A 25,433-nucleotide genomic window follows, 5' to 3' on the forward strand; every position below is an offset into this window, starting at 1 on the left:
TTACCCCTTGTCATTTTATTTGAACAGCTTATTCCAATTCTCCCTTTGTTTATTTTATTTAGTTTATTGTCATAACTTCGATTCTTCTCATTTTTATAATTTTTTTTATTATTATTATTCTGTTTTATTCAGGCCTCTTTCTCTCTTGCCTTAGCCACTCACTTATTTTAAATTTAGTTTAAACAGTTTGAATTTAAAATTTAAATTAAATTTTCTGTACTCAGTAATTGGTGTTTACATATAGGTAACGCTCTCCTTTAATGCTTGGGAGGTGAAGTGATGGTTGTCTTCTCGGTGAGTCCCTCTTGAGTGGAGTCACCTGGCCCGACAACACTGCCCATTCACTTTTATAAGTCCCACAGAGTATTAGACATTCCCTGGTCTTCTAAGTGTGTGGCCCATCTCTACTTCTCTAGTCACCCCCATCTCATTAAGGTGTTACAACGCCATAGCAACCCCTAATTTGTAGTCCCTCTCATAATCCCAGCAGCAGTAACAGGCTTAGGCCTGCTCTGTCTACTTCCTGTGTTCCTCTATCTCTCTCTGTTTTGATTTGTTGGTTTGTCTGTTTTTCAATTTGTTCTGTTTTGTTTGCCTAGAGAACGAACCTTTGAGAATCATCAGGGAAAGCCGAGTGATAGATTGACGGCACAAGTTGGCAAAGTCTTTAGACGATCACACTGTCAACACTGTTTAGTTAGAGCCTTTCCGGTGCCCCCACAACAATTAGACACCTTGCCATTCACGGCTGAGATAACAGGTGCCTGGTCTATCCTCCGTTAACTGTTTGTACTCATCAAACAGACCATGCAAAGAAATATAATTACTATTATTGCAGCCGTTAACGCTGTAAGGACTTGCATTGGCCTTTTGTGCTGTTGCTCCCGCACTCTCTCTCTCTCTCTCTCTCTTCACCAGTGAGCCAGCATGTCTCGATTATCCAGCCCTGACGCCCACTGGGATCGACTAGAGGCCTGGTTGAATGCCATCACTGGTACCCTTCCTGTCTGAATCCGCCGGTGGCCTGCAGCACCTGAGCCGGGAACAGTTTGATGACAACCTGAGTGCCCTGATGGCCCACGATCCTACACAGGACTACAGCCACAAAGAGCTCACCAAGATCATCGGGTCACTAGCCCACAACCTCCTTGCTCAGGCAAAGCTGGGTGAAGCAAACATCTCCAGCATGGAAGAGGAGGCAGCATCGCTGAAGCTCCAGGCTGAGGCTCAGAGAAACATGGTGCTTGCTCAAAGTCAACTGGACCAGCTAACGTCGGAGACTCAGCACCAGCACAGGACGTTGGACGAAAAGGACCCAGAGTTGCAGGAGGAAGTAGAGAGACTCCAGAAAGCCTTGACTGATCTCCGTGTATACACATGCATCTAAAGACAGCACGTTGAGAGCAGTCGGAAAAGGACACCAGAGAGGAACTGAGTGAAAAACTCCAGCAAGCTGAGGCTCTCCTGATGAGAGCAGAGACTGAACTCAAAGAAAGAGATGCCAGCAAAGTTCCCGAGCTGAAGTCAGTGCCCTGGCCCAACAAAGAGACTATTTAAAAGAAAAACCTGACACAGTTCACAGAGCTTAAACATGCATATAGACTGCAAAGTGACTCTGCAAGGGAAATGCACACCAGAGAATTTCCCCTAACCAGTAGACTGATACCTCCTAGTCAAGAACTCCCAGTTCGAAAGGGGGGTGAGAGCCCACTGCTCAAGACATCACCTGCCAGCATCCCAGAACCCCCAGCAGTAGCAAGGGGGTGGGAGCCTTTCCAAAGGCTGTCTTCCAGTCACGGTGTGTCACCTAAAGAATTGGATAAGCTGGTTAGAAACATTCCCACTTTCACTGCAAGCCCTGCAGGAGGCCACGATGTGCACACTTACATAGAAGTCATTGACTTTCACTTGCAAATTGATGCCAATGTTACCACACGAGACTATCTGCTCAGAATCACCTCCAGCCGTGAAGTGCGGATCTTTCTAGACCGGCAGCCAGAAACGGTCAAAGTGGATTACCAGCAACTGCAGCAGGCTTTGATTAAGGAGTTCTCTGACCCAGAGTCAGAGCAAGGACTGATTACGGCCATGGACCTTAAACAGGGCAGACAGGAAACCACGCAGGCCTACTACAACAGGCTCAGACAGGCAAACTTCGGAGCACGGAATGAGCCAGGAATGGAAGAAGAATTCAACTACAAAACTCTGTTCCTCCAGAACCTGGACCTTAAACAGGGCAGACAGGAAACCACGCAGGCCTACTACAACAGGCTCAGACAGGCAAACTTCGGAGCACGGAATGAGCCAGGAATGGAAAAAGAATTCAACTGCAAAACTCGGTTCCTCCAGAACCTGCACCCAACAGTGAGTCACCACTTGGGGGATCTGGCTTGCCCACGGACTATGTCCACCCAACAGCTGCGAAACTTAGCCCATAAGGCCTATGCCAAACAAAGGACTGCTTCTGAAAAGACAGGAAAAACCCCCACAATCTATGGAACTCCTCCAGAAAAATCACCACAAGGGAGACAAAAAGGATGAGTCAGATCAGTTATGACGAAGCATGAGATCTGACCACAATGCCCATTCAGAGTCCTCTCAAAATGAACCTCCCAACCAGATCACTGCTAATCCACTGTTAACCACAGAACCAGATATACAATCACAAAGTGATGACATCACGCAACCATCTCAGCTGACTGTTGAACCACCAGAGCCAGCCAACATCCAGCACCACACCTCCAGCCAGGACCACAAAGTACCCGAAAGCGCGGTTTTGGTGGTCTGCCTCCCTGACGAGCCACACGAAACCAGCTCTAATTACTTGCCAGTCACCACACAAACCCCAGTGTCAAGACTCCTGGGGAACCGGATCGAAAGGGGGGTGGGCCAAAAAACTATACCTGGCCATCACATTGGAAAATGAGGTGAGACTGGAAGCCCTCGTGGATACTGTAGCTGACCTCACTCTAATGACCAGAGCTGGGTAGATTACTTACAAATTGTAATCCGTTACTGATTCCAGATTACATGACAAAAATTGTAGTTAGTAATGTAATCCGTTACATTACACGTTTTAGGTAATATAATCAGATTACTTTTAGATTACTTTTGATTTAACTCTTTTAATCACATTAATTTAAATAGCATTATCTTGTACCATAATGATGTAAAAAATGCAAAGAGTTCCATTCATTGTAATTTACAAAATGAAGTGCATTAAACATTATATTAAATCAAGGTTTCCCACACTAGGGTTCGTAAAGGAACTGCAGGGGGGTTGTGAGTTTAATGAAAAGCTGACAATTAATTAAATCATAAAAAAAATTTAAATGAAAAATCATTTTAAAACAAACTCTCTTTTATGTACATTTTAATGTACATTTACATTTATCAGACGCTTTTATCCAAAGCGACTTACATTGCAGTTACAGTTTTTACATTTTATCAGCTCTTTTGAGGATAGTCTCTTCACTCAGTGGTCATATTTGCATCGCCTCTGAATAGCTCGTACAAGACCTCTCTTAAAGGTCCCATGGCATGAAAATTTCACTTTATGAGGTTTTTTAACATTAATACGAGTTCCCCTAGCCTGCCTATGGTCCCCCAGTGGCTATAAATGGCGATAGGTGTAAACCGAGCCCTGGGTATCCTGCTTTGCCTTTGAGAAAATAAAAGCTCAGACAGCCTAATCTGGAATCTTCCCTTTATGTCGTCATACGGGGAAAGGTTACCTCCCCTTTCTCTGCTTTGCCCGCCCATGAGAAAATGAGCTACTACCGTGCGAGGAGAGCGCAATATTTTATTTTCCTCGAGAGACATCATGGCTTGCAAATGAGCGAAGCATGGCAGTTGCTGTGTTTGGATGTACAAATGAACACCAAAGTATTTTTTTAGTTCCTACATCCAAGCTTATGGTTAGCATTAGCTACATGATAAAAACTGTAACAGCATACATAAACAAACCAACTAAAAGTACTGTATCCAGACACAATATTTTAAACTAACCATTCGGAGACGTTCTGCTGTAGCCGCTGAGTTGTAACTTCTTCACCCGGTGCTTCCCCATCCGGATCAGATTCTGGGTCAAATTGAAAAGCTTGAAGGACTGTGTGTCTACGAGCCATTGCGATACATCCACTGTCAACATTAGCACATGGTAGCGCAAGCGGGTTAAGGCCACACACCCACCCTCCACCTTGCCCCACCTCTCTCCTCCTCATTAGCATTTAAAGCTACAGACACAGAAATGGCACGTCCTAAGGAAAACTCATTGTGGGACTGGCTCGTAGTGGCTGAAATTCTGCAACAAGGCTGATTTCAGGAAAGAGACATCAGAGACAGTACTAGGGACCACTTAGGCCTATATAAAAGCATCCAAAAAGCAGCATGTCATGCGACCTTTAATGAATATGGGAATCCTGAAATCTCAAAAACTGCTCGTTGAACTCATAATTAAATTACATAGGTCAAATCAGCAACAAAAATCTGAAATTAATTGAGATGAATGCTGTTTCTTATGCTCAAATAGCGTTTATAAAGCTTTATTTTTCAGGCTAGACCAGCCAATGCGCATGCGCAGTCATAACGTGCTTATGACTGCACATGTGCATTGGCTGGTCTAGTCAGGGCTGCGTTCAGCCCCGACAAAATGTTTTATAAACGGAAACGGCGGTGCGTTGAACACCCCTTTCTGATGATACAAGTGTTGCAACTATGGCAGCTGAGAAGGTTTGTGTTCTTTTTGAAGAATTTTCGGAGCCTGATGTTCTGGATTTTTTGTGTTTAATACTGCAAAATACGCTCGATGTTGCAGTCACTGCCCTTGCCGTCCATTCTTATGTAAAGCACTTAATTACCATTGTGTATTAAATTTGGTATATAAATAAACTTGCCTTGCAATGAAGCTAAAAATATAAACAACTACATGCCGATATGCTATATTGTTACTATAAAACTCTTATGACAAACATTTATTTTCTAATATCTTCAATTGTTTGTATACCGAGCTGCAGCGGACACATTTGTAAACGACTTTACTTGGACCCATTGTGCGAGCTGTCTCTTTGATACCGTGTAGTTTATATACACTCATTGCCAAAAATATCGGCACCCTTGGTAAATATGATCAAAGAAGTCTGTGAAAATGAATCTGTATTGTTGATCCTTTTGATCTTTTATTAAAAAAAAAAAAAAAAAAAAAAATCACAAATATCTAACCTTTCATTGGATAATAAGAATTTAGAATGGGGGGGAAATATCATTATGAGAAATGTTTTTCTCAAATACACATTGGACACAATTATTGGCACCCCTAGAAATTCTTATGAGTAAAATATCTCTGAAGTATATTCCCATTCATATTCACAATTTTGAGCACTCCAGGGTGATTATGAACATGAAATTATCCAGCCATGGCATGGAAAAACCAAAGAATATATTTCTGATGTGCAGCAAAAAGATAATTGAGCTTCACAAATTAGTGAAGTGGCTTTAAGAAAAGAGCTAGAGCAGTGAAAATTCCCATTTCCACCATCAGGACAATAATTAAGAATTTCCAATCAAAATAAAAAGAGGACGTGTGTCTATATCGTCCTAATGCACGGTGAGGAGGAGAGTTTGAGTGGCTAAACACTCTCCAAGGACCACAGCTGGAGAATTGCAGAAAATAGTTGAGTCTCGGGGTCAGAAAACCTTTAAAAAATTAAAGCATCAACAGGTGTTGGCATTTCCCAAGAGCATAGCAGTAATGACTTTATGATCTACTTCACTTCCAAGATCGATACTATCAGAGATAAAATTGTATCCTTGCAGCCGTCAGCTACAGTATCGCATCAGATAGCACACTATAGATCCCCTGAGGAACAATTCCATTCATTCTCTACCGTAGGAGAGGAAGAATTGTATAAACTTGTTAAATCATCTAAACTAACAACATGTATGTTAGACCCTATCCCATCTAAACTACTAAAAGAGCTGCTTCCAGAAGTCATAGATCCTCTTTTGGCTATTATTAATTCATCATCGTCATTAGGATATGTCCCCAAAACCTTCAAATCGGCTGTTATTAAGCCTCTCATTAAAAAACCACAACTTGACCCCAAAGATCTAGTTAATTACAGACCGATCTCAAATCTCCCTTTTCTGTCAAAGATACTAGAAAAGGTAGTATCCTCACAATTATATTCCTTCCTAGAGAAAAATGGTATCTGTGAGGAATTCCAGTCAGGATTTAGACCGTATTATAGTACTGAGACTGCTCTCATTAGAGTTACAAATGACCTGCTTCTATCATCTGATTGTGGTTGTATCTCTTTATTAGTTCTACTGGATCTTAGCGCTGCGTTCGACACTATCGACCACAACATTCTTTTGAATAGACTAGAAAACTTTGTTGGCATTAGTGGAAGTGCCTTAGCATGGTTCAAATCGTACTTATCTGACCGCCATCAGTTCGTAGCAGTGAATGAAGAGGTATCATATCGATCACAAGTGCAGTATGGAGTACCTCAAGGCTCAGTACTAGGGCCATTACTTTTCACGCTATCAGGTGTTAGCTTTCACTGTTATGCTGATGATACTCAGCTCTATATTTCTTCGTAGCCTGGTGAAGCACACCAAATTAAGAAACTAACGGAATGCATAGTGGATATAAAAAACTGGATGACGAGTAATTTTTTACTGCTAAATTCAGAAAAAACAGAGGTGTTAATTATCGGACCTAAAAACCCCACATGTAATAACCTAGAACATTATCTAACACTTGATGGCTGCTCTGTCAATTCTTCTTCATCAGTTAGGAACCTAGGTGTGCTGTTTGATAGCAATCTTTCATTTGAAAGCCATGTTTCTAGCATCTGTAAAACTGCGTTTTTTCATCTCAAAGGCATATCTAAATTGCGACTTATGCTCTCAACGTCAAATGCAGAAATGTTCATTCATGCGTTTATGACCTCAAGGTTAGACTATTGTAATGCTTTATTAGGTGGTTGTTCTGCACGCTTGATCAACAAACTACAGTTAGTCCAAAATGCAGCAGCTAGAGTCCTTACTAGAACCAGGAAATATGACCATATTAGCCCGGTTCTGTCAACACTGCACTGGCTCCCTATCAAACATCGGATAGATTTTAAAATCTTGTTAATTACTTATAAAGCCCTGAATCGGAGTCCTCTGAGTTCGATTGCTTCAGTCTGTTGTGCTGCTGAGAGGTTTGTGTTTGTAGCTCCGTGTACCTTCGCTTTTTATTGAATCTCTACCTTACTTTCAATCCCTTTTGTCTAAAGTGATAATATATAACTTAATTCCCACCATATTTCTGGTGTTATCTTTCAAACTAATCTAACTAATTTGATCGTTCTCCTTTAAAAACCGCGAGTGCAGCTTTGTTAGCCCGTTAGCTTGTCACTCGCGGTTCCATTTGCATTCCATTGCATTTCGCGCCTATTATTATTTTATTTTTTCCTCGCTCCGTTTTTCACGAGCTCAAACAACAGTGGTAAGTGTTAGCCCGCTTCTGTCAACACTGCACTGGCTCCCTATCAAGCATCGGATAGATTTTAAAATCTTGTTAATTACTTATAAAGCCCTGAATGGTTTAGCTCCTCAGTACTTGAGCGAGCTCTTATCACATTATAGTCCTCCACGTCCGCTGCGTTCTCAAAACTCCGGCCGTTTGATAATACCTAGAATATCAAAATCGACTGCGGGCGGCAGATCCTATTCCTATTTAGCACCCAAACTCTGGAACAGTCTACCTAACACTGTTCGGGAGGCAGACATACTCTGTCAGTTTAAATCTAGATTAAAGACCCATCTCTTTAGCCTGGCTTACACATAACACATTAATACGCTTCTATTCAAATCCGTTAAAGGATTGTTAGGCTGCATTAATTAGATCAACCGGAACTGGGAACACTCCCCATAACACACGATGTACTCGTTACATCGTAAGTTGAATGGCATCTACGCTAATATTTGTCTGTTTCTTTCCTAGTCTGTTTCTCAGTCCGTATCCGATCAGATGGTGGATCAGCACCAAGAGATGATGTCTGCGGCCCTGATCGTCAGCGGAGACCAGGACACCCAGATGACCCCCAGAGATATATCCCCAGATATATCAACCAAAAATAACAAAATAACTAAAATATAATAAAATACCTAACTACATACTACTATTGTTAGAAATTTCAACAAAATGAAAATAGAAATATAAACTTTTGAACTGCGGGTTTCGTCTGGTCAGAGGAGAACTGGCCCCCCGACTGAGCCTGGTTTCTCCCAAGGTTTTTCTCCATTCTGTCTCAGAGGAGTTTTGGTTCCTTGCCGCTGTCGCCTCTGGCTTGCTCAGTTGGGGACACTTAATTTCTAGCAATTATCACCGATTTGATTGCACAGATACTATTTAAACTAAACTGAGCTAGACAATGACATCTCTGAATTCAATAATGAAATGCCTTTAACTGAAAATTGAGTGTTTAATCTTATCATTATACATTACTGACACTCTGTCCTCCAATTTGATACTGTTAAGTGCTATGACACAATCTGTATTGTAAAAGCGCTATATAAATAAAGGTGACTTGACTTGACTTGACTGAATGGCTTAGCTCCTCAGTACTTGAGCGAGCTCTTATCACACTATAGTCCTCCATGTCCACTGCTTGGGAGGCAGACACACTCTGTCAGTTTAAATCTAGATTAAAGACCCATCTCTTTAGCCTGGTTTACACATAACACTAATACGCTTCTATTATTCAAATCCGTTAAAGGATTGTTAGACTGCATTAATTAGATCAACTGGAACCGGGAACACTCCCCATAACACACAATGTACTCGTTACATCATAAGTAGAATGGCATCTACGCTAATATTTGTCTGTTTCTTTCCTATTCCGTTTCTCAGTCCGTATCCGATCAGATGGTGGATCAGCACCAAGAGATGATGTCTACAGTCCTGATCGTCAGCGGAGACCAGGACACCTAGATGAGCCCCAGAGACATATCCCCAGTGAAGACCTCGATTAAAATACAATAAAACTAAAAATATAATAAAATACCTAACTACATAGTACTATTATTGTTAGAAATTGCAACAAAATAAAAAATAGAAATATAAACTTTTGAACTGCGGATTTTGTCTGGCCAGAGGAGAACTGGCCCCCCGACTGAGCCTGGTTTCTCCCAAGGTTTTTTTCTCCATTCTGTCACAGAGGGAGTTTTGGTTCCTTGCCGCTGTTGCCTCTGGCTTGCTCAGGTGGGGAAACTTAGTTTCTAGCAATTATCGCCGATTTGATTGCACAGGTACTATTTAAACTAAACTGAGCTAGACAATGACATCTCTGAATTCAATAATGAAATGCCTTTAAAACTGAAAATTGAGTATTTAATCTTATCATTATACATTACTGACACTCTGTCCTCCAATTTGATACTGTTAAGTGCTTTGACAATCAGTATTGTTAAAAGCGCTATATAAATAAAGGTGACTTGACTTAAAAAAAAAATGGTCAAACAGCACCTACATCAGCACATGTTGTTTGGGAGGGTTTCAAGAAAAATGGGAATATAAAGTGGTCTGGATGAAGGAATGGTCTCTGATCTCTTGTCAGTTGTTTTCTAACCTCAGGCATCACAGGAGAAAATTTAGAGCTGTTAAACTGGCAAATGGAGGTTTCAAAAAGTATTGAATAAAACGGTGCCGTTAATTGTGGCAAATGTGTATTAGAGAAAAACATTTATTTCATAATGACATTTCCCTCAATTTTAAATTCTTATCCAATGAAAGGTTAGATTTTTGTGCATTTTTTAAATAAAAGATCAAAAGGATCAACAATACAGATTAATTTTCACAGCCGCCTTTGATCATATTTACCAAGGGTGCCGATATTTTTGGCAATGAGTGTACATGTTGCTGCTGATGAGAAAACGTATCTCAAACCCCGTTGCACACCTTTTCCAGGAAACATGTTGTTCAACCTGGAAACCATAGCAAAACGTTGCGCTTGACATTTGAGCTTGAATGTGCCCCAGGTTTCTATGGGAAATTTGGCTCTTTCATTTAGAAGATGGAACTATTCCTCCAGTTTCTCAGTACAGTTTCTCCCATTCACTCTTCCCAGTATAGGAGTGAACCGTCTTTGTATTTCTATAGTCTTTGTCTTAAATAAAACACTTACTAAAAAAGATGAAATATTGTTTACCTGCATGACATGTGATCATTACTCAACATCAAAGAAACTGTGGACATGCAAATGTGATAATTATTGAAATATTTTAAAATCCCAGGGGTACCCAAGGCAAATATATTCGGTGAATAAGGTTTAGATGAAAAAAAGTAACTAAGAATAACTAACTAAGAATGTGTGAATGTGCATTTTAATTAGTTATAATTAATAATACATGGTTAAAAAAAACCTACAGTGTAATAATTCAAACAAAAATGAATGTGTTCATCAGTAGTTGATGCAATGTTGAAACCCTCGTTAAAACTGAAATGATTTTTGTAAATCCAGTGGTCAAATGCTGTCGCCACCTGACTAATGACTGATCTTTGTGTGAATGTCCACAAACCTGGACTATATATACACATATATAATCGGTAGGCTATTTTAGAAAGGAAAATTTAAAAGATGAAAGAAAAATTAGGGAGAATCAGTAAATTATAAATAATTTATTGCTACTGTGTGAATAATATGTAATCCATAAAAAAAAAAGTAACTGTAGTCTGATTGCGAGTATTTTAAAATGTAACTTACTCTAATTACAAGTACTTAATTTTTGGAATCTGATTACGTAATCCAGATTACATGTAATCAGTTACTACCCAGCTCTGTGTGTGTGTGTGTGTGCATGCATGCATGTATATACAGTGGGTACGGAAAGTATTCAGACCCCCTTAAATTTTTCACTCTTTGTTATATTGCAGCCATTTACTAAAATCATTTAAGTTCATTTTTTTTCCTCAATGTACACACAGCACCCCATATTGACAGAAAAACAGAATTGTTGACATTTTTGCAGATTTATTAAAAAAGAAAAACTGAAATATCACATGGTCCTAAGTATTCAGACCCTTTGCTGTGACACTCGTATATTTAATTCAGGTGCTGTCCATTTCTTCTGATCATCCTTGAGATGGTTCTACACCTTCATTTGAGTCCAGCTGTGTTTGATTATACTGATTGGACTTGATTAGGAAAGCCACACACCTGTCTATATAAGACCTTACAGCTCACAGTGCATGTCAGAGCAAATGAGAATCATGAGGTCAAAGGAAGGTTCCTAAGAGCACAGTGGCCTCCATAATCCTTAAATGGAAGACGTTTGGGATGACCAGAACCCTTCTTAGAGCTGGCCGTCTGGCCAAACTGAGCTATCGGGGGAGAAGAGCCTTGGTGAGACAGGTAAAGAACAACCCAAAGATCACTGTGGCTGAGCTCCAGAGATGCAGTCGGGAGATGGGAGAAAGTTGTAGAAAGTCAACAATCACTGCAGCCCTCCACCAGTCGGGGCTTTATGGCAGAGTGGCCCGACAGAAGTCTCTCCTCAGTGCAAGACACATGAAAGCCCGCATGGAGTTTGCTAAAAAAACACCTGAATAAGATTCTCTGGTCTGATGAGACCAAGACAGAACTTTTTGGCCTTAATTCTAAGCGGTATGTGTGGAGAAAACCAGGCACTGCTCATCACCTGTCCAATACAGTCCCAAAAGTGAAGCATGGTGGTGGCAGCATCATGCTGTGGGGGTGTTTTTCAGCTGCAGGGACAGGACGACTGGTTGCAATCGAGGGAAAGATGAATGCGGCCAAGTACAGGGATATCCTGGACGAAAACCTTCTCCAGAGTGCTCAGGACCTCAGACTGGGCCAAAGGTTTACCTTCCAACAAGACAATGACCCTAAGCACACAGCTAAAATAACGAAGGAGTGGCTTCACAACAACTCCGTGACTGTTCTTGAATGGCCCAGCCAGAGCCCTGACTTAAACCCAATTGAGCATCTCTGGAGAGACCTAAAAATGGCTGTCCACCAACGTTTACCATCCAACCTGACAGAACTGGAGAGGATCTGCAAGGAGGAATGGCAGAGGATCCCCAAATCCAGGTGTGAAAAACTAGTTGCATCTTTCCCAAAAAGACTCATGGCTGTATTAGATCAAAAGGGTGCTTCTACTAAATACTGAGCAAAGGGTCTGAATACTTAGGACCATGTGATATTTCAGTTTTTCTTTTTTAATAAATCTGCAAAAATGTCAACAATTCTGTGTTTTTCTGTCAATATGGGGTGCTGTGTGTACATTAATGAGGGGGAAAAAAATGAACAAATGATTTTAGCAAATGGCTGCAATATAACAAAGAGTGAAAAATTTAAGAGGGTCTGAATACTTTCCGTACCCACTGTGTGTATAATATATATATATATATATTTTTTTTTTTTTTATACACCAGTGGGCATTTCTTTAAGACTGCAAGGGAAGCTCGGCTTCCCCTATAATGTCAAAAAAATTAATGGTCAAATATGTACTATTGTGTTAACATTTTATCGACTAAAAATGCGTTAAAACATGTTCATCTCGAAGACGAGTTCGTTCAGAATCAGCTACATATAGCAGGTTGGCTGACTCGATTTCCTTCTCATACATTCCCGTAGCATCACAGTGCATTTCCCTGTTGAAGCCTAGCGTCCATTGACTTCAATGGGGCTGCTTTGAACAGTTTTTTTTCAGTGCTTCGAAACTAGACGGTCATTGGATAAATGCTGCGATTATGTCCCGCGAAGTGGGCTGGCCTGGACTCCTTCTGCGTAATGATTGGAGGGTCTGTCGAAAGACTGCATCTCCTTTTGATTGACAGCGATTTTGTACTATACAAGTCGCTGACGCTGAAGCTATTCGAGCTCAGTCCCATAGCGGCTTTGCACTTGGTTCTTATCAATCATTATATATATTTTTTTATTCATTTATAATGTTATGTTTTAGTATACATGCTGCCAACTCAGAAATTTCAAGATATGCGAGAAAAAAATGCTCCTGACACTTAGCCAATATGACACGAGCAAGTGTGCTGTTTTTGTTTCGTTTGTGTTCGAATCCAAATCCGCGTTGATTTGGGCGAATCACTGATTCACTAAGAAGTCATTCATAAAAACAGTCATTTGATTCGCTCCTGAAGAATTCAGCCATTTTGAAAGAATCATTTGAATGACTCAGTGATTCAATCATGAACTTCTGCCACCTGCTAGCCATTTTTAAGTTTCCTGTCTAAAAGTAGGCATATTACATTATTTTCCAACATATTCCTATATTCAGAATTTAGTATTTAAAACATTAATCTCATAACATTATTTATGCAATTATAAATACAGTCTAAATGAATAAATGGCACATCTAAATGTCACTTCATGCAGCTTCTGTGCAGTGCTAAGATGAGTTTTGTTTAGATCATTTCATGGATAACAATAGCCAGTCATTCATTCACATTAATTAAGTATTCAGAATAATATTGTCTGTTTTCACTTACATCTATTTATATAGGTATAGTATCATAAGACATTTTTATGGTATCGTGACAACCTTATTATACACCACATTCCTTGTTTCAGTACCTAATTCCCCCATTTCCTCCGTCGAGTTTAATATTTTTTTTTTTTAGATTGTTTGTTCATTCATACAGTAGGCTAGGCTAGCGTCACTAGAGAAGACACCTAGTTGGTACGACAGGGTCACAGAGCATTTTCTTGAAAAGGAACGTAGGGCAGAATTTACGTATAAATAAATGGACAATTTTTATGATGTAGGCCGAAAATGAGCTTCCCCTCTTTCTGAGATATATATATATATATATATATACACATACACACACACACACATATACATACACACATATATATACACATACAGGTGCATCTCAAAAAATTAGAATGTTGTGAAAAAGTTCATTTTTTCAAAAAGTGAAACTTTCATATATTTTAGATTCACTGCATGTAAAGTAAAACATTTCAAAAAATTTTGTGTTTTAATTTTGATGATTAGAGCTTACAGCTCATGAAAGTCAAAAATCAGTATCTCAAAATATTAGAATATTTACATTTGAGTTTCAATAAATGACCATCCCTACAGTATAAATTCCGGGTATCTCTTGTTCTTTGAAACCACAATAATGGAGAAGACTGCTGACTTGGCAATGATCCAGAAGACGAACACTGATGCCCTCCACAAAGAGGGTAAGTCACAGAAGGTCATTACTGAAAGGTGTGGCTGTTTACAGAGTGCTGTATCAAAGCATATTAAATGCAAAGTTGACTGGAAGGAATAATTTGGGTAGGAAAAAGTGCACAAGCAACAGGGATGACTGTAAGCTTGAGAATACTGTCAGGCAAAGCTGATTCAAACACTTGTGAGAGCTTCACAAGGAGTGAACTGAAGCTGGAGTCACCACGCTCAGACGTCTTCAGGAAACGGACTACCAAGCCACTAAACAACGTCAGAAGCATCTTACCTGGGCTAAGGAGAAAAAGAACTGGACTGTTGCTCAGTGGTCCAAAGTCCTCTTTTCAGATAAAAGTAAATTTTGCATTTCATTTGGAAATCAAGGTCCCAGAGTCTGGAGGAAGACTGGAGAGGCACAGAATCCATGTTTCTTAAAGTCCAGTGTGAAGTTTCCACAGTCTGTGATGATTTGGGCTGCCATGTCATCTGCTGGTGTTGGTCCACTGTGTTTTCTGAAGTCCACAGACCACAGTCAACGCAGCCATCTACAAGGAAATTTTAGAGCACTTCATGCTTCCTTCTGCTGACAAGCTTTATGGAGATGCTGATTTCATTTTCCAGCAGGACTTGGCACCTGCCCACACTGCCAAAGGTACCAAAAGTTGGTTAAATGACCATGGTGTTGGTGTGCTTGACTGGCCAGCAAACTCACCAGACCCGAACCCCATAGAGAATCTATGGGGTACTGTCAAGAGGAAGATGAGAGACACCAGACCCAACAATACAGATGAGCTGAAGGCCACTGTCAAAGAAACCTGGGCTTCCATACCACCTCTGCAGTGCCACAAACTGATCACCTCCATGCCACGCAGAATTGAGGCAGTAATTAAAGCAAAAGGAGCCCCTACCAAGTATTGAGTACATATACAGTAAATGAACATACTTTCCAGAAGGCCAACAATTCACTAAAATGTTTTTTTTTATTGGTCTTATGAAGTATTCTAATTTGTTGAGATAGTGAATTGGTGGGTTTATGTTAAATGTGAGCCAAAATCATCACGATTAAAAGAACCAAAGACTTAAACTACTTCAGTCTGTGTGCACTGAATTTATTTAAATACACGATTTTCACAATTTGAGTTGAATTACTGAAATAAATGAACTTTTCCACGACATTCTAATTTATTGAGATGCACCTGTACACACACACACACAAACAATTATTATTATTACTATTAGCCCTAAAAGGAGCATGAACCCAAGACAAAGAATTGGTGTGAACTCCTTGCACAAATGAAGGAAATTCTTTTGAGTATGACACACTAAGCTTCGTGGCCAGTACATGCACTCTGATATGTGGTCTCTAGTCACAAAGAGAAAAACAGGGGCCAGTCTCTGTTCTTGCCTTTCCCAAAAAAATTACTATAAGCTTATAAACTTGATATAAAGTATTGCAATAGTAATGGACTACATGACTTGGGAAAGAAAAAAAAAAGAGATTCCCAGTGCACACAGATTTACCAGATTACAGAGCGCACTTTGCATTTAATACAGTTTTATGCATACTCAATTTATTAAATGTCTTTGTGAAAAATACCATAGTAGGATTAGACTCAAGTAGTTCTTATTTATTTTTTGATTATTTCAAATAATTTCTACTTCAGTAAATATGGACAATAAATATACATTTCATTTCAGCTCTAAGAAGCTCTTTGCAACATCCACTTATCAAAACAAACTACAAATTCAAACACCAGATCACCTCTCATTATAACACTAATACAATTATACACAAGTTCGTGTTATTTTACTTTTACAACTATTGTAGTCACTAATCATTTGAATTAGTTTTTATATTTTCTGTTTTCATTTTATTTTTAAAAATCCTGCTCATGCCCAATTTGTTCCCATGTGAGGTCATCCACTTTGATTCTTTCAATATAACTGTTGTAAGTTGGTTTACTCTAATCTTGTCAAAGGTAAGTAAGGGAATACTGACGACAAACACCAATCTGTGAATTATTTACCACAATGGAATAGACAAATGTGTGATAAATATGAATTTGCCCAGTTACACAGTTTTTGGGGAAATGAAATCAAACAGAGATGGCCTCTAGAGGTGAAAGCCCTCTCTCTCTGTTGCAGGAGGGAGTTTTATTCAGGCTGAGGGAAAGCAAAAAGAGAACTCACCAGGTGCAAGTCACAGTGGTGAAGAAAACACAGGAAGCCAGGAAAGCAACAAAGAGTAGCATATAACATCTGCATCAAAAATAACTACTACGCTCTATTACTAGGCCATGCTATGCTGCTCCACAGAAGCATCAAGCTGAAAGCTTTGGCTGAAAACATAAAACACCGCTTTAAAAAGGCTTGTTAAAATGTAAAAGAGGCACAAAAAACAAAAGAAAACCTAAATATGGAAAACAGCCCTTTCCGACTATAAGAGTGGAAAAAAAGTTGCTTGTCCTATCCAATCAAACTATACAGTATTTCAGCAAAAAATGTACCTGCTTCTTGGCTAATCAAATTAGCCAGATATCAACAAGGACAGGTTGCATTACACGCATAGCATCAAAAGTATAAAACAGACCAAATTACATACGAGTTTACAAACAGTTTGTGCCTTAAAGTCATCTCAATATTTGCTTTTTGTTTACATTTATACAATAAATTTGGGTTGGTACAAATTCAAGAGCAATAATGTATCTTTGTCAAAAAAAAAAAAAAAAAAGTCAGTACTACTTGTGATATGGAATTCACCAATTTATTTTTTGTAATCTCTCAAATATCTTAATTTTTTGCCTAACGGAAATGTTTAGTACTATCTATAAGACATTAAAAAACTATAACTGTAGCTACTTTACCTTCATGAACTTGTCCTTTTTCATATGTCTTGGTTTGCTACTCATTTCAGGACTTCTCTCAATGCTTCCATCAGTTGTGCTTTCATTTTCTTTCCCTACAACTGATATAATGCAAACAAAGAAAGTTGAGCTGAGAGGAGAGCAGCACACAGCAGGTGCACAGTGACACAGCTGAGCAGCAGATAAGAGTGTTTCTTAAAACATTTATTCAACCATGCAACATCTTATAAGCATGCTTTATTGTGAAGTGTTTCTCAACTTAAAAAAAAAAAAAAAAAAAAAGGATATTCCTTGCTTTCAAGTATAAAAATGTAAAGAATTTAATCTTATCACAGTGTAGCAGGGACCTAGATGTCATTGCATAGTCACAATTTGACAACAGACAATTTGAAACAGCTTCTAGAGTGCAAATTTTCACCTAAAATAAAGCTTTTACATTTTCATACTCTTTGTATATGTACTGCCAAGGCCTTGCCTTGTGAATTTATAAACTCAGCTGTGTTTACAGATAAGCAAGATCCAATTTAATACTAATAAAAAAAATTAAATAAAATTTACATACTTTTTAAACCCATCTGTCTCTTTTCAATGGCATGTTTGGGGTCAGGGGCAGTTTCAGGAAAGTTCTGCATTTGTAGATTCACATTAACTGCTGAGGATGACACTGGAGAAGTAGCCGTTGAAGTCTTCTTTTCATTAGCAGGACTGAGCTCAATTGAGCTTATTTGCTTCTTCCTGGGCAACTCACATGTCCCCACAGACACACATTCAGGCCTTGGTTCATGTGTCTCAGGAGCAGGGCCTGATGAGCCAATCAACAAGTCTTTAAATGTCAATATTTTCACGTTTTCGCTTTTTACCAAATGATCTCTTGCCCTTCCTCTTGTTTGAGTCCTCCAGGTCAAAAGCAGGCATGTGCAATCTTTCTGGGGTCGACCCAAATAAAATGACCCTTCGTTTAAGGGCATTGTTGGCTGGTGAGAAGCAGTCTTCAAACACCTCACCATCCACATCATCTCTATTAGGAACATCACCAACTGAGTCAGCAGAACACAAAACAGCAGACGTTTGACATTGAAATTTACGAACAGGCTTGGTAGTTACCGATCCATAATTTTCAATTTCTGTAAAACAACTGCCTGATGAAGTCTGCTTCTTCTTGGAATATAAACATTTGGAGCTGGTCTGCAGATCATTGGATTGCTGTATACCTTTGATGTTTTTGTGATTGGTTTTTGTCAGGCTTTCAGGGCTGCCAGATAACTCTGTAGATATGCCACTGTTTTCAGTTTGTGGTTTGAGGTGTGAGCTTTGTTTTCTTTCAGAACAGGTATTATCAATGTAACACTCTAAAGAGGACTGTTTCTTTCCTCCAATGTTGTTCACTAAAGACCTTCTTGATCTGGAAGATATAGGTGAGACTTTACTTTTTGTTTCAACACCGGCCAGATTACACATAACCATGGCTGTGTCTGATTCAGTAGGTATTTGTTTTTTTGCTTTACTTGTCATTTTCATTGTTAACTTTTTATTACAGTTCTGTTTTTCTTGTTCATCTCTTTTCTTGGAGGAATGATATTGAGAGGCTGAGAAGCAATCCAAAGGCTCTTCCTCTGTAAAAGTTGAAGTTCAACATATTTAGTTTTATATAAAGCAAAATGGTTACTAAAGCTACTAGGGATGCACCGAAATGAAAATTCTTGGCCGAAGTCAAACAAAATGAAAAACTGGGCCAAAGGCCGAATACAGAACACGCCCCCCTCCCCCCCTCCCCAAAAAAATCCAAAGTGTACTTTTATGTCTTGCTTTTCAAAGAAAAAAAATCAATTAAAAAAATTGGACAGTTTGAGTAGCAAATCAGCATAGTAGAATGATTTCTAAAGGATCATGTGACACCGAAGACTGGAGTAATGATGCTGAAAATTCAGCTTTTTTCACAGCAATCAATTACACTTTACTATATGTTCACATACAAAACAGTTATTTAAAATTGTAATATTTAATATTACTGTTTTTATATTTTTATTGTACAAATAAATGCAGCCTTGCTGAGCAAAAGAGACTTTTTAAAACATTAGAAAATATTACAGATCCCAATTTGAACACTATGTGTGAATATAATAATAAATGAATTAATAGAACTCTTGTAATTATTATTATTATAATTATTATTATCATCATCTTTATTATTGTCTTACTTTTTTAAATTTTATTTAACAGAACAACAGTAAAATTGCAGTACTAACATTTATGAATGTTGATGGAGCTTTTATTTTGGCGGAACTCAGATCTTCTTGTTGTTGACAAGCAGATTTTCCTTGCACTTTGGACTCTGAACCCTGGCTAACAAGCAGATAACACCGCAAGTTCACGCAGCACTGTCAGAATGAAATCAAAACATTATGCAGTTTATTTACTAATTGTTTAAGGCCATTTCGCAAAGACATGCAACGCAGTACTAAACAGTCTCTTGCGGACAGTGCTTGTAATGATTTTTGGGTCTTTCTCGGACAATTTTAAATGCTTCCACTTCCACACTGCCGACATGTTTGCTGTGCGCCTCCCACTCTACGCTGGTTGCCATTTGATTGCGTCACCAAAAAATGTCATTGTTCGGTACAATTTACAAATTTTTGCTATTTTCGGCCAAACAATTTTGGTTGCTGAGCATTCGGTGCATCCCTAAAAGCTACAATTATTCTACTACCAAAAAAGACTTTTGTTTCCCCAAACCTAGTTGTTGCAAGAAAGACAGAGTTGGTGATGCCCCAAAAGGTGGTCTCAAAGGCGAATTACATCCTGAGGCACTATCCAGCATCTGTGAGGCTAAGGGACAAGACAAAATAAATACCTGAAAGACCTTTATTTCTACAGTGTGTACAGATTATGTAGGGCAGTGGTCTCAAACTCAATTCCTGGAGGGCCACAGCTCTGCAGAGTTTAGCTCCAACGAGCTCAAATCACACCTGCTTGGAAGTTTCTAGTAATCCTGAAGACCTTGATTAGCTTGATCAGGTTTGTTTAATTAGGGTTGGAGCTAAAGGAATTGAGTTTGAGACCAATGCTGTAGAGTGTAATAAATCATTTATTTTTCTCAATGCATTTATTAAAGGGGTCATGAACTGCCCGTTTTTATTTTGTACTGTTTTCTGTTAAATGTTATCAAGATTTTTAAATCATAAAACATCATAATATAGAAGTAATAGGCTATTTTCCATCCTGTTTTTGACCATTCTCATCTGAACGCTGTTTGAACAGCTGTAGCGGATTGTAGACTCGGAATAAATGCCCACTGCTATGATTGGATAAAATTTTTGTATGTTTGACAGTCTATGCCCTTCACAGATGGACAATGCTGTGATTTAAGTTGATACCGCATAAATACTCATATCAAACGATCTGTTTAACAGCCAAAGCAATAATAATCACGTATTAAAAACTTGCTTCGACATAACTTCTGAAACTTACAAGATGCTTTATAGCACAATGACCTCTTATGTGAAAAGATCAAGGAAATTTTGGTTTCTCAGTTCATGACACCTTTAAAAATAATAAAATTAATCGGGTTATGTGTGTGCAGACTATTTACAACAGAGGGTGGCAATATTGTCCAGTATGGTGTGGGGTACATTCCTGCACCAAAGAAAGAATAAGGGAAGTTTTTAAGAATCCTATCCACCTTATTTGGCAAAGTGGCAAAGTAAAGCCATTTTCTTTTTACTGATTCATTAGCCGCTATAGGTAAATAAGTAAAAGAATAAACTGCAGAAAACTGCACAAATCTGCACTGATTGTAATAGATTAAAATAATACTACACCACTACAAATACCAGTTTGAAATTTCAAGCAGCATAACATACTGTTTTTGTACAGGTAAATTAACCCAAAACAAATGACACCGGAAACCTTGCACATTCAAGTTACAGATGGTCAGGCCCTCTCTAAATTAAAGTTTTTAATAAGGTGGATAAATGGTTTTCATTACTATAAAAATAAAAAAGAAACAATTTGAAATAGTGAATTAAGTGGATTCACTATGAACCAAAAGATTTGCACCCCTGTAATTCAGTACAAAGCTTTGTGGTCTGGTAGAACACAAAATTATTAGTTTACAAATTAAAACTAGTTCTCAAAAGGATTTGAGGAAATACCAGTAGGTGAGAGATGTTCACGTTGAGCTCTCATTTCTCTCAGTCGCTGAGCCATGCTGTCAGAGCGTTTTAAAGACGGACTGTACACTACTCCATTTTCCTCATCAATAACGAATGGTGATGTGTCAGACACTGTATTAAAACAAAATCCCAAATGCACAACAACCTTCACAAATTGTTGAATGAAATAAACAAAATGAAGAAAGAAAAGAAAAAAACATGTGCTTTTCTCACCAACGGGGGATGAGGAGATCAGGCCTTCCATCATCTTGTCTAATTTTTTCTTGAGCCGCCTGTCATTCTCAGGGGTCTTTATAGGAATATCTCTAGGTTGCATGCAACGGTGCTGCAAAAAAAAAAAAAAAAAAATGGAAAAAAAGAAAGAAAAAAGAAACCATGAATGAGGTTATTAACATTTATCAAGAAATTCAATTTCAAAAAAGTAAAACAAGTCAAAATGTTTGTTGTTTTAGATAATATTCATGTTTAATTTTCTTACTGTTCTTTTATTTAGATGATGAAGAAGTTTGGACTCTTCATTTTGAGCAGGGAAAAGATTTTCATCTACACGTTCATTACCCTCTTTGCATCTGCAAAATCACATAATGAATAGAACTTGAAAGGACCGTGAAAGGAAACATTGAGGTCTAGAGACATCTACAGGACATCCAAAGAAATGCAACAATCAAAATGAGGAAAAGATCACTAATGGAGTCAGAGAACTATAGCTGCACCAGAACATGCTGCCATTGGCATCAACAGATTTCTGCTCTCCAAAGGAATTTCAATCAACTAGATATTAGCAAATCAATATATGCAAATGATTGACAAGAAGAGAGATTTTTAAATGAGCTAAAACAGGATGATTTGCTTTCCTGGCTTTTTATTTTATTTTTTACAAGGACTAATGCTGTCAGAGACAGGTGTGATTTATCTAGACACATTTTTAAAATGATATCTGTCAAGTAGTAGGGACCTTTTTTTGTATGTAATGTAAAGATATTTAAAGCACTTTTAAATGTGGTAGAAAAAGGGGCCTTTCTATGGTGTATTACTTCTCTAGTTTTTCCCAATTGTTAGAATAGCCCAGGCAAAAAAAAAAAATCTAAATTCTGTCGCTGTCATTTCAAATGTGTATGAATTTTCATTTTTGGGTGAACTATCCATTACATCATGTTTAAAAGAAAACCATTAGCAGATATTTAAAAATTTTGTCATTTTGTCCCTTCACTGGAATAATGATGTGTTCATTTGTTCAAGAAAATTCATTTCTGCCAGGCTCTACTTTTAAACCAATTATTCATGCCTAACCTATGGAAATTAAATTAGCAACTTTGCCTAAAACAAAATCTTTATTCATATTTGCAGATTTACATAACTCCTGGTTCTTAGGATTTTGACCTGAACATGCAGAAGATTAGTTCTATGTGATACTCATTTTTACCTTGCTACCCAGTGGACAGAAACAATCCTCACACCCATTTTCTGGGCTTTCTTCCATGTGGACGGGCGGCCATGTTTGAAAACTACGTGGGTCACTTGTTTGTTGAGTGTCTTAGATACCTGTCATTGAAAATGCATTCATTTATTTTACATTTTAATTTTGTTCATAAACACAACTGCCAAAATTTAAAAATGTCACCTCTGCACCCATGTCCTGCAGCTGCTGAATGAACGGATCAGAGTAATCCTCCATTCTGCTCGCAGACCACACATCAACATACGCCACCACATCTTAAAAGGGAGAAAGAGGACAGTGGATAAACATTCACTTCAAAAAGTTTGATCCATAACAACATTAAATGTTTGGCACCACTGGCATAAAATGTGCAAGTTAGAAGAGGGTAGGGGGAATAAAATATGATCAAAATCAAACAAACTAAATTAAGGTCATTTCTGACTAAAGAAAAAAAAAAGTATTTAATTTCTCAAATTAATTGGTAATGACACCCAATAAAGCTAATCAGATCATAATATACTGTAATCTTAAAATGAATGTAATTTTTCTAAATTCAAACTGACACTGCTATGAAACAATAAGAAAATGTTTATCAGTCTTTTGTTTTAAACAGTTATTTTATTTTTATTTTTTTATTATTATTATTATTGCTATATTGTTTTAAAACAAGACTGGAATTGTAAATTTTTAAAACCATGTGTTAATCATCCTAGAGGACAAAAAATATATAATTTAATGAATATCCATCGATACCTTTGAGAAAACCAGTAGAAGTGTTTTTTCCTGTCATGATTGATCCTAAAGGTCTCCTTCTAAAACTGCATCAGCCAACAGAAAATGGAACATGATAAACTCAACATGATTAAAGCAAAACAGAAAAAAAGCATGCTGACATACATTCAGTAAAGATTTTCCTTTAGCTATAACCTTACACAATCTGCTAACGGAGAACAATGCAAGAGGATTTAAAGTAACGTAATGTTTACACTGACTCGTGAAAAACGAACACCAAGATTAGCAGATGTCAAAAACATAAATCAAAGGGGGTAAAAATCAAAGGCAATTCTAAAAAGCAAGTACTAAAACAACAAAATAGCACTGGCAACTGCTGATCTTCACGCCACATCTGGTGAAACGCAGGGTATACGGTACTTGAGACGGTGTCCGAGCAGTTAAATATATCTAAACTGTTCTGTAAGAAAGCACCTTACATTGCTCACCTTAACCAAAGAATAACACGTCAACATTGCGAAACAAATCTATCCTTGTTTGTTTGTTATATATACGTATATTTGTACATCGTGCCGTTAAAACACACTGTTTTCATTTGACCATTCACGACTGTAAAAAAAAAAAGAACAAAATGTGTTTTCGCGGCAATGGTTCCTTTTGCGACGCATTATGGGAACTCAGTGACGTTCCTAACACCAGTTGGTTGATGCCTTTTTGCCACGCCCCCTTTTTTGGCTTTTTATTCCACAGGGACCGCATCGTGTGGCGAGAGCAGGCGGCTGTAGTGAGGAGGATATGAGTGAAATAGGCTGACAGTTCTCAGTGTTCGTAGCGGATCAAAGGCGGAATTCGCTTGAATCGCTAATAAACTGGATGTAATTTAAGTTATGTTGCTTTTATATGAAAATAAAAATGATGAACAACACTTCCAAAGTAGCCTACTTGTTATTTATCCGAAAGCCGTGTTTTCATCCATTTTCAGTTTAATAAAGACGTTTTTTATTTTTTAGACTGAAAACAAATCACACATCCCATAGATCGCATTGTCAGAGTATTTGGGAATATTCACTAATAATTTATATAAATAAATGACAAAATCAAAACATTTTAGAAGATAACAAAACATTACGATTTTTAAACCAAGGAGCATTAAGCAGCTGTATCGTCAGCAAGTCGTTTCAGAATCAAAATTAGATTTATTATTATTATTGTTGTCTGACAACAGAGCAAGTCAGTAAATTACAATTTAAAATACTCAATCAGACTTATTTATTACAGGATTACATCATACAATAGCAATATGTTATTCATAATTTACTGTATATTTATTATCTTCTTTTTCATCTTTTAAATGTTCCTTTCTACCTACTACCTGCCATACTTTCAGAAAGTCCTCCAGTTTCACACAAAGACCAGTCACTAGTCAGATAGCTATAATTAATCAGAAAATTGAGGGACCATACGGGCACGACTCAGGGGGCTGGAGGCCAGGGGTCGGGGGGGCCCTGGGTTTGAAGTTATGTTTGGGCCCTATGCTTATACACTACAAATGCCCTCAACTAGAATATCATTATGGAGTAATATGCTTTGAGGTTCATATATAGTACAATTATATGCAATTATATGTATATAATAATAATAATAATAATAATAATAATTCATTTTATTTGTGGGCACCTTTCAAGACACTCAAGGACACCTTACAATAATAAAATACATAATTAAACAGAGGGAAGAAACAACAACACAAATAATAATACAAAAAAAAATCAATACACAATAACTTAAATAAAATCACTCAGGCTAATCTAAAAAAAATGAGTTTTGAGACGTGATTTAAAAATTGAAAGACTAAGACTATTACGTATATCTTGAGGTAAAGTATTCCAAAGTGTCGGAGCAATACAACTAAAGGCTCTACTTCCCATGGTAGTCAAACATACAGATGGTACAACAAGAGTCACAGAAGCAGAAGACCTGAGGGATCGGGTAGGTACATACAGTATACACGAAGAAGTT

At 38.0% G+C, this 25,433-nt stretch overlaps 1 protein-coding gene across 1 annotated transcript in view; it reads right to left on the reverse strand.

The window, feature by feature from the left end:
* mcph1 (microcephalin 1) overlaps positions 1 to 24,092 on the reverse strand; it is a 109,800-nt gene extending 85,708 nt beyond the window's left edge. The window contains exons 1-11 of the mRNA XM_058794860.1: positions 23,903 to 24,092; positions 23,436 to 23,500; positions 22,866 to 22,957; positions 22,668 to 22,786; positions 21,723 to 21,813; positions 21,458 to 21,569; positions 21,224 to 21,355; positions 19,806 to 19,898; positions 17,918 to 18,685; positions 17,633 to 17,647; positions 17,073 to 17,227 (exon numbers count right to left, since the gene is read on the reverse strand). Of these exons, the coding sequence (XP_058650843.1) occupies positions 17,073 to 17,227; positions 17,633 to 17,647; positions 17,918 to 18,685; positions 19,806 to 19,898; positions 21,224 to 21,355; positions 21,458 to 21,569; positions 21,723 to 21,813; positions 22,668 to 22,786; positions 22,866 to 22,957; positions 23,436 to 23,472 (1,614 nt within the window). The 5' untranslated portion in view covers positions 23,473 to 23,500; positions 23,903 to 24,092. The remainder of the gene's footprint in view (positions 1 to 17,072; positions 17,228 to 17,632; positions 17,648 to 17,917; positions 18,686 to 19,805; positions 19,899 to 21,223; positions 21,356 to 21,457; positions 21,570 to 21,722; positions 21,814 to 22,667; positions 22,787 to 22,865; positions 22,958 to 23,435; positions 23,501 to 23,902) is intronic.
* Between the last annotated feature and the right edge of the window lie 1,341 nt (positions 24,093 to 25,433).

The sequence above is a fragment of the Onychostoma macrolepis genome, chromosome 13 (assembly GCF_012432095.1).
Source record: "Onychostoma macrolepis isolate SWU-2019 chromosome 13, ASM1243209v1, whole genome shotgun sequence".
Classification (NCBI taxonomy): domain Eukaryota; kingdom Metazoa; phylum Chordata; class Actinopteri; order Cypriniformes; family Cyprinidae; genus Onychostoma; species Onychostoma macrolepis.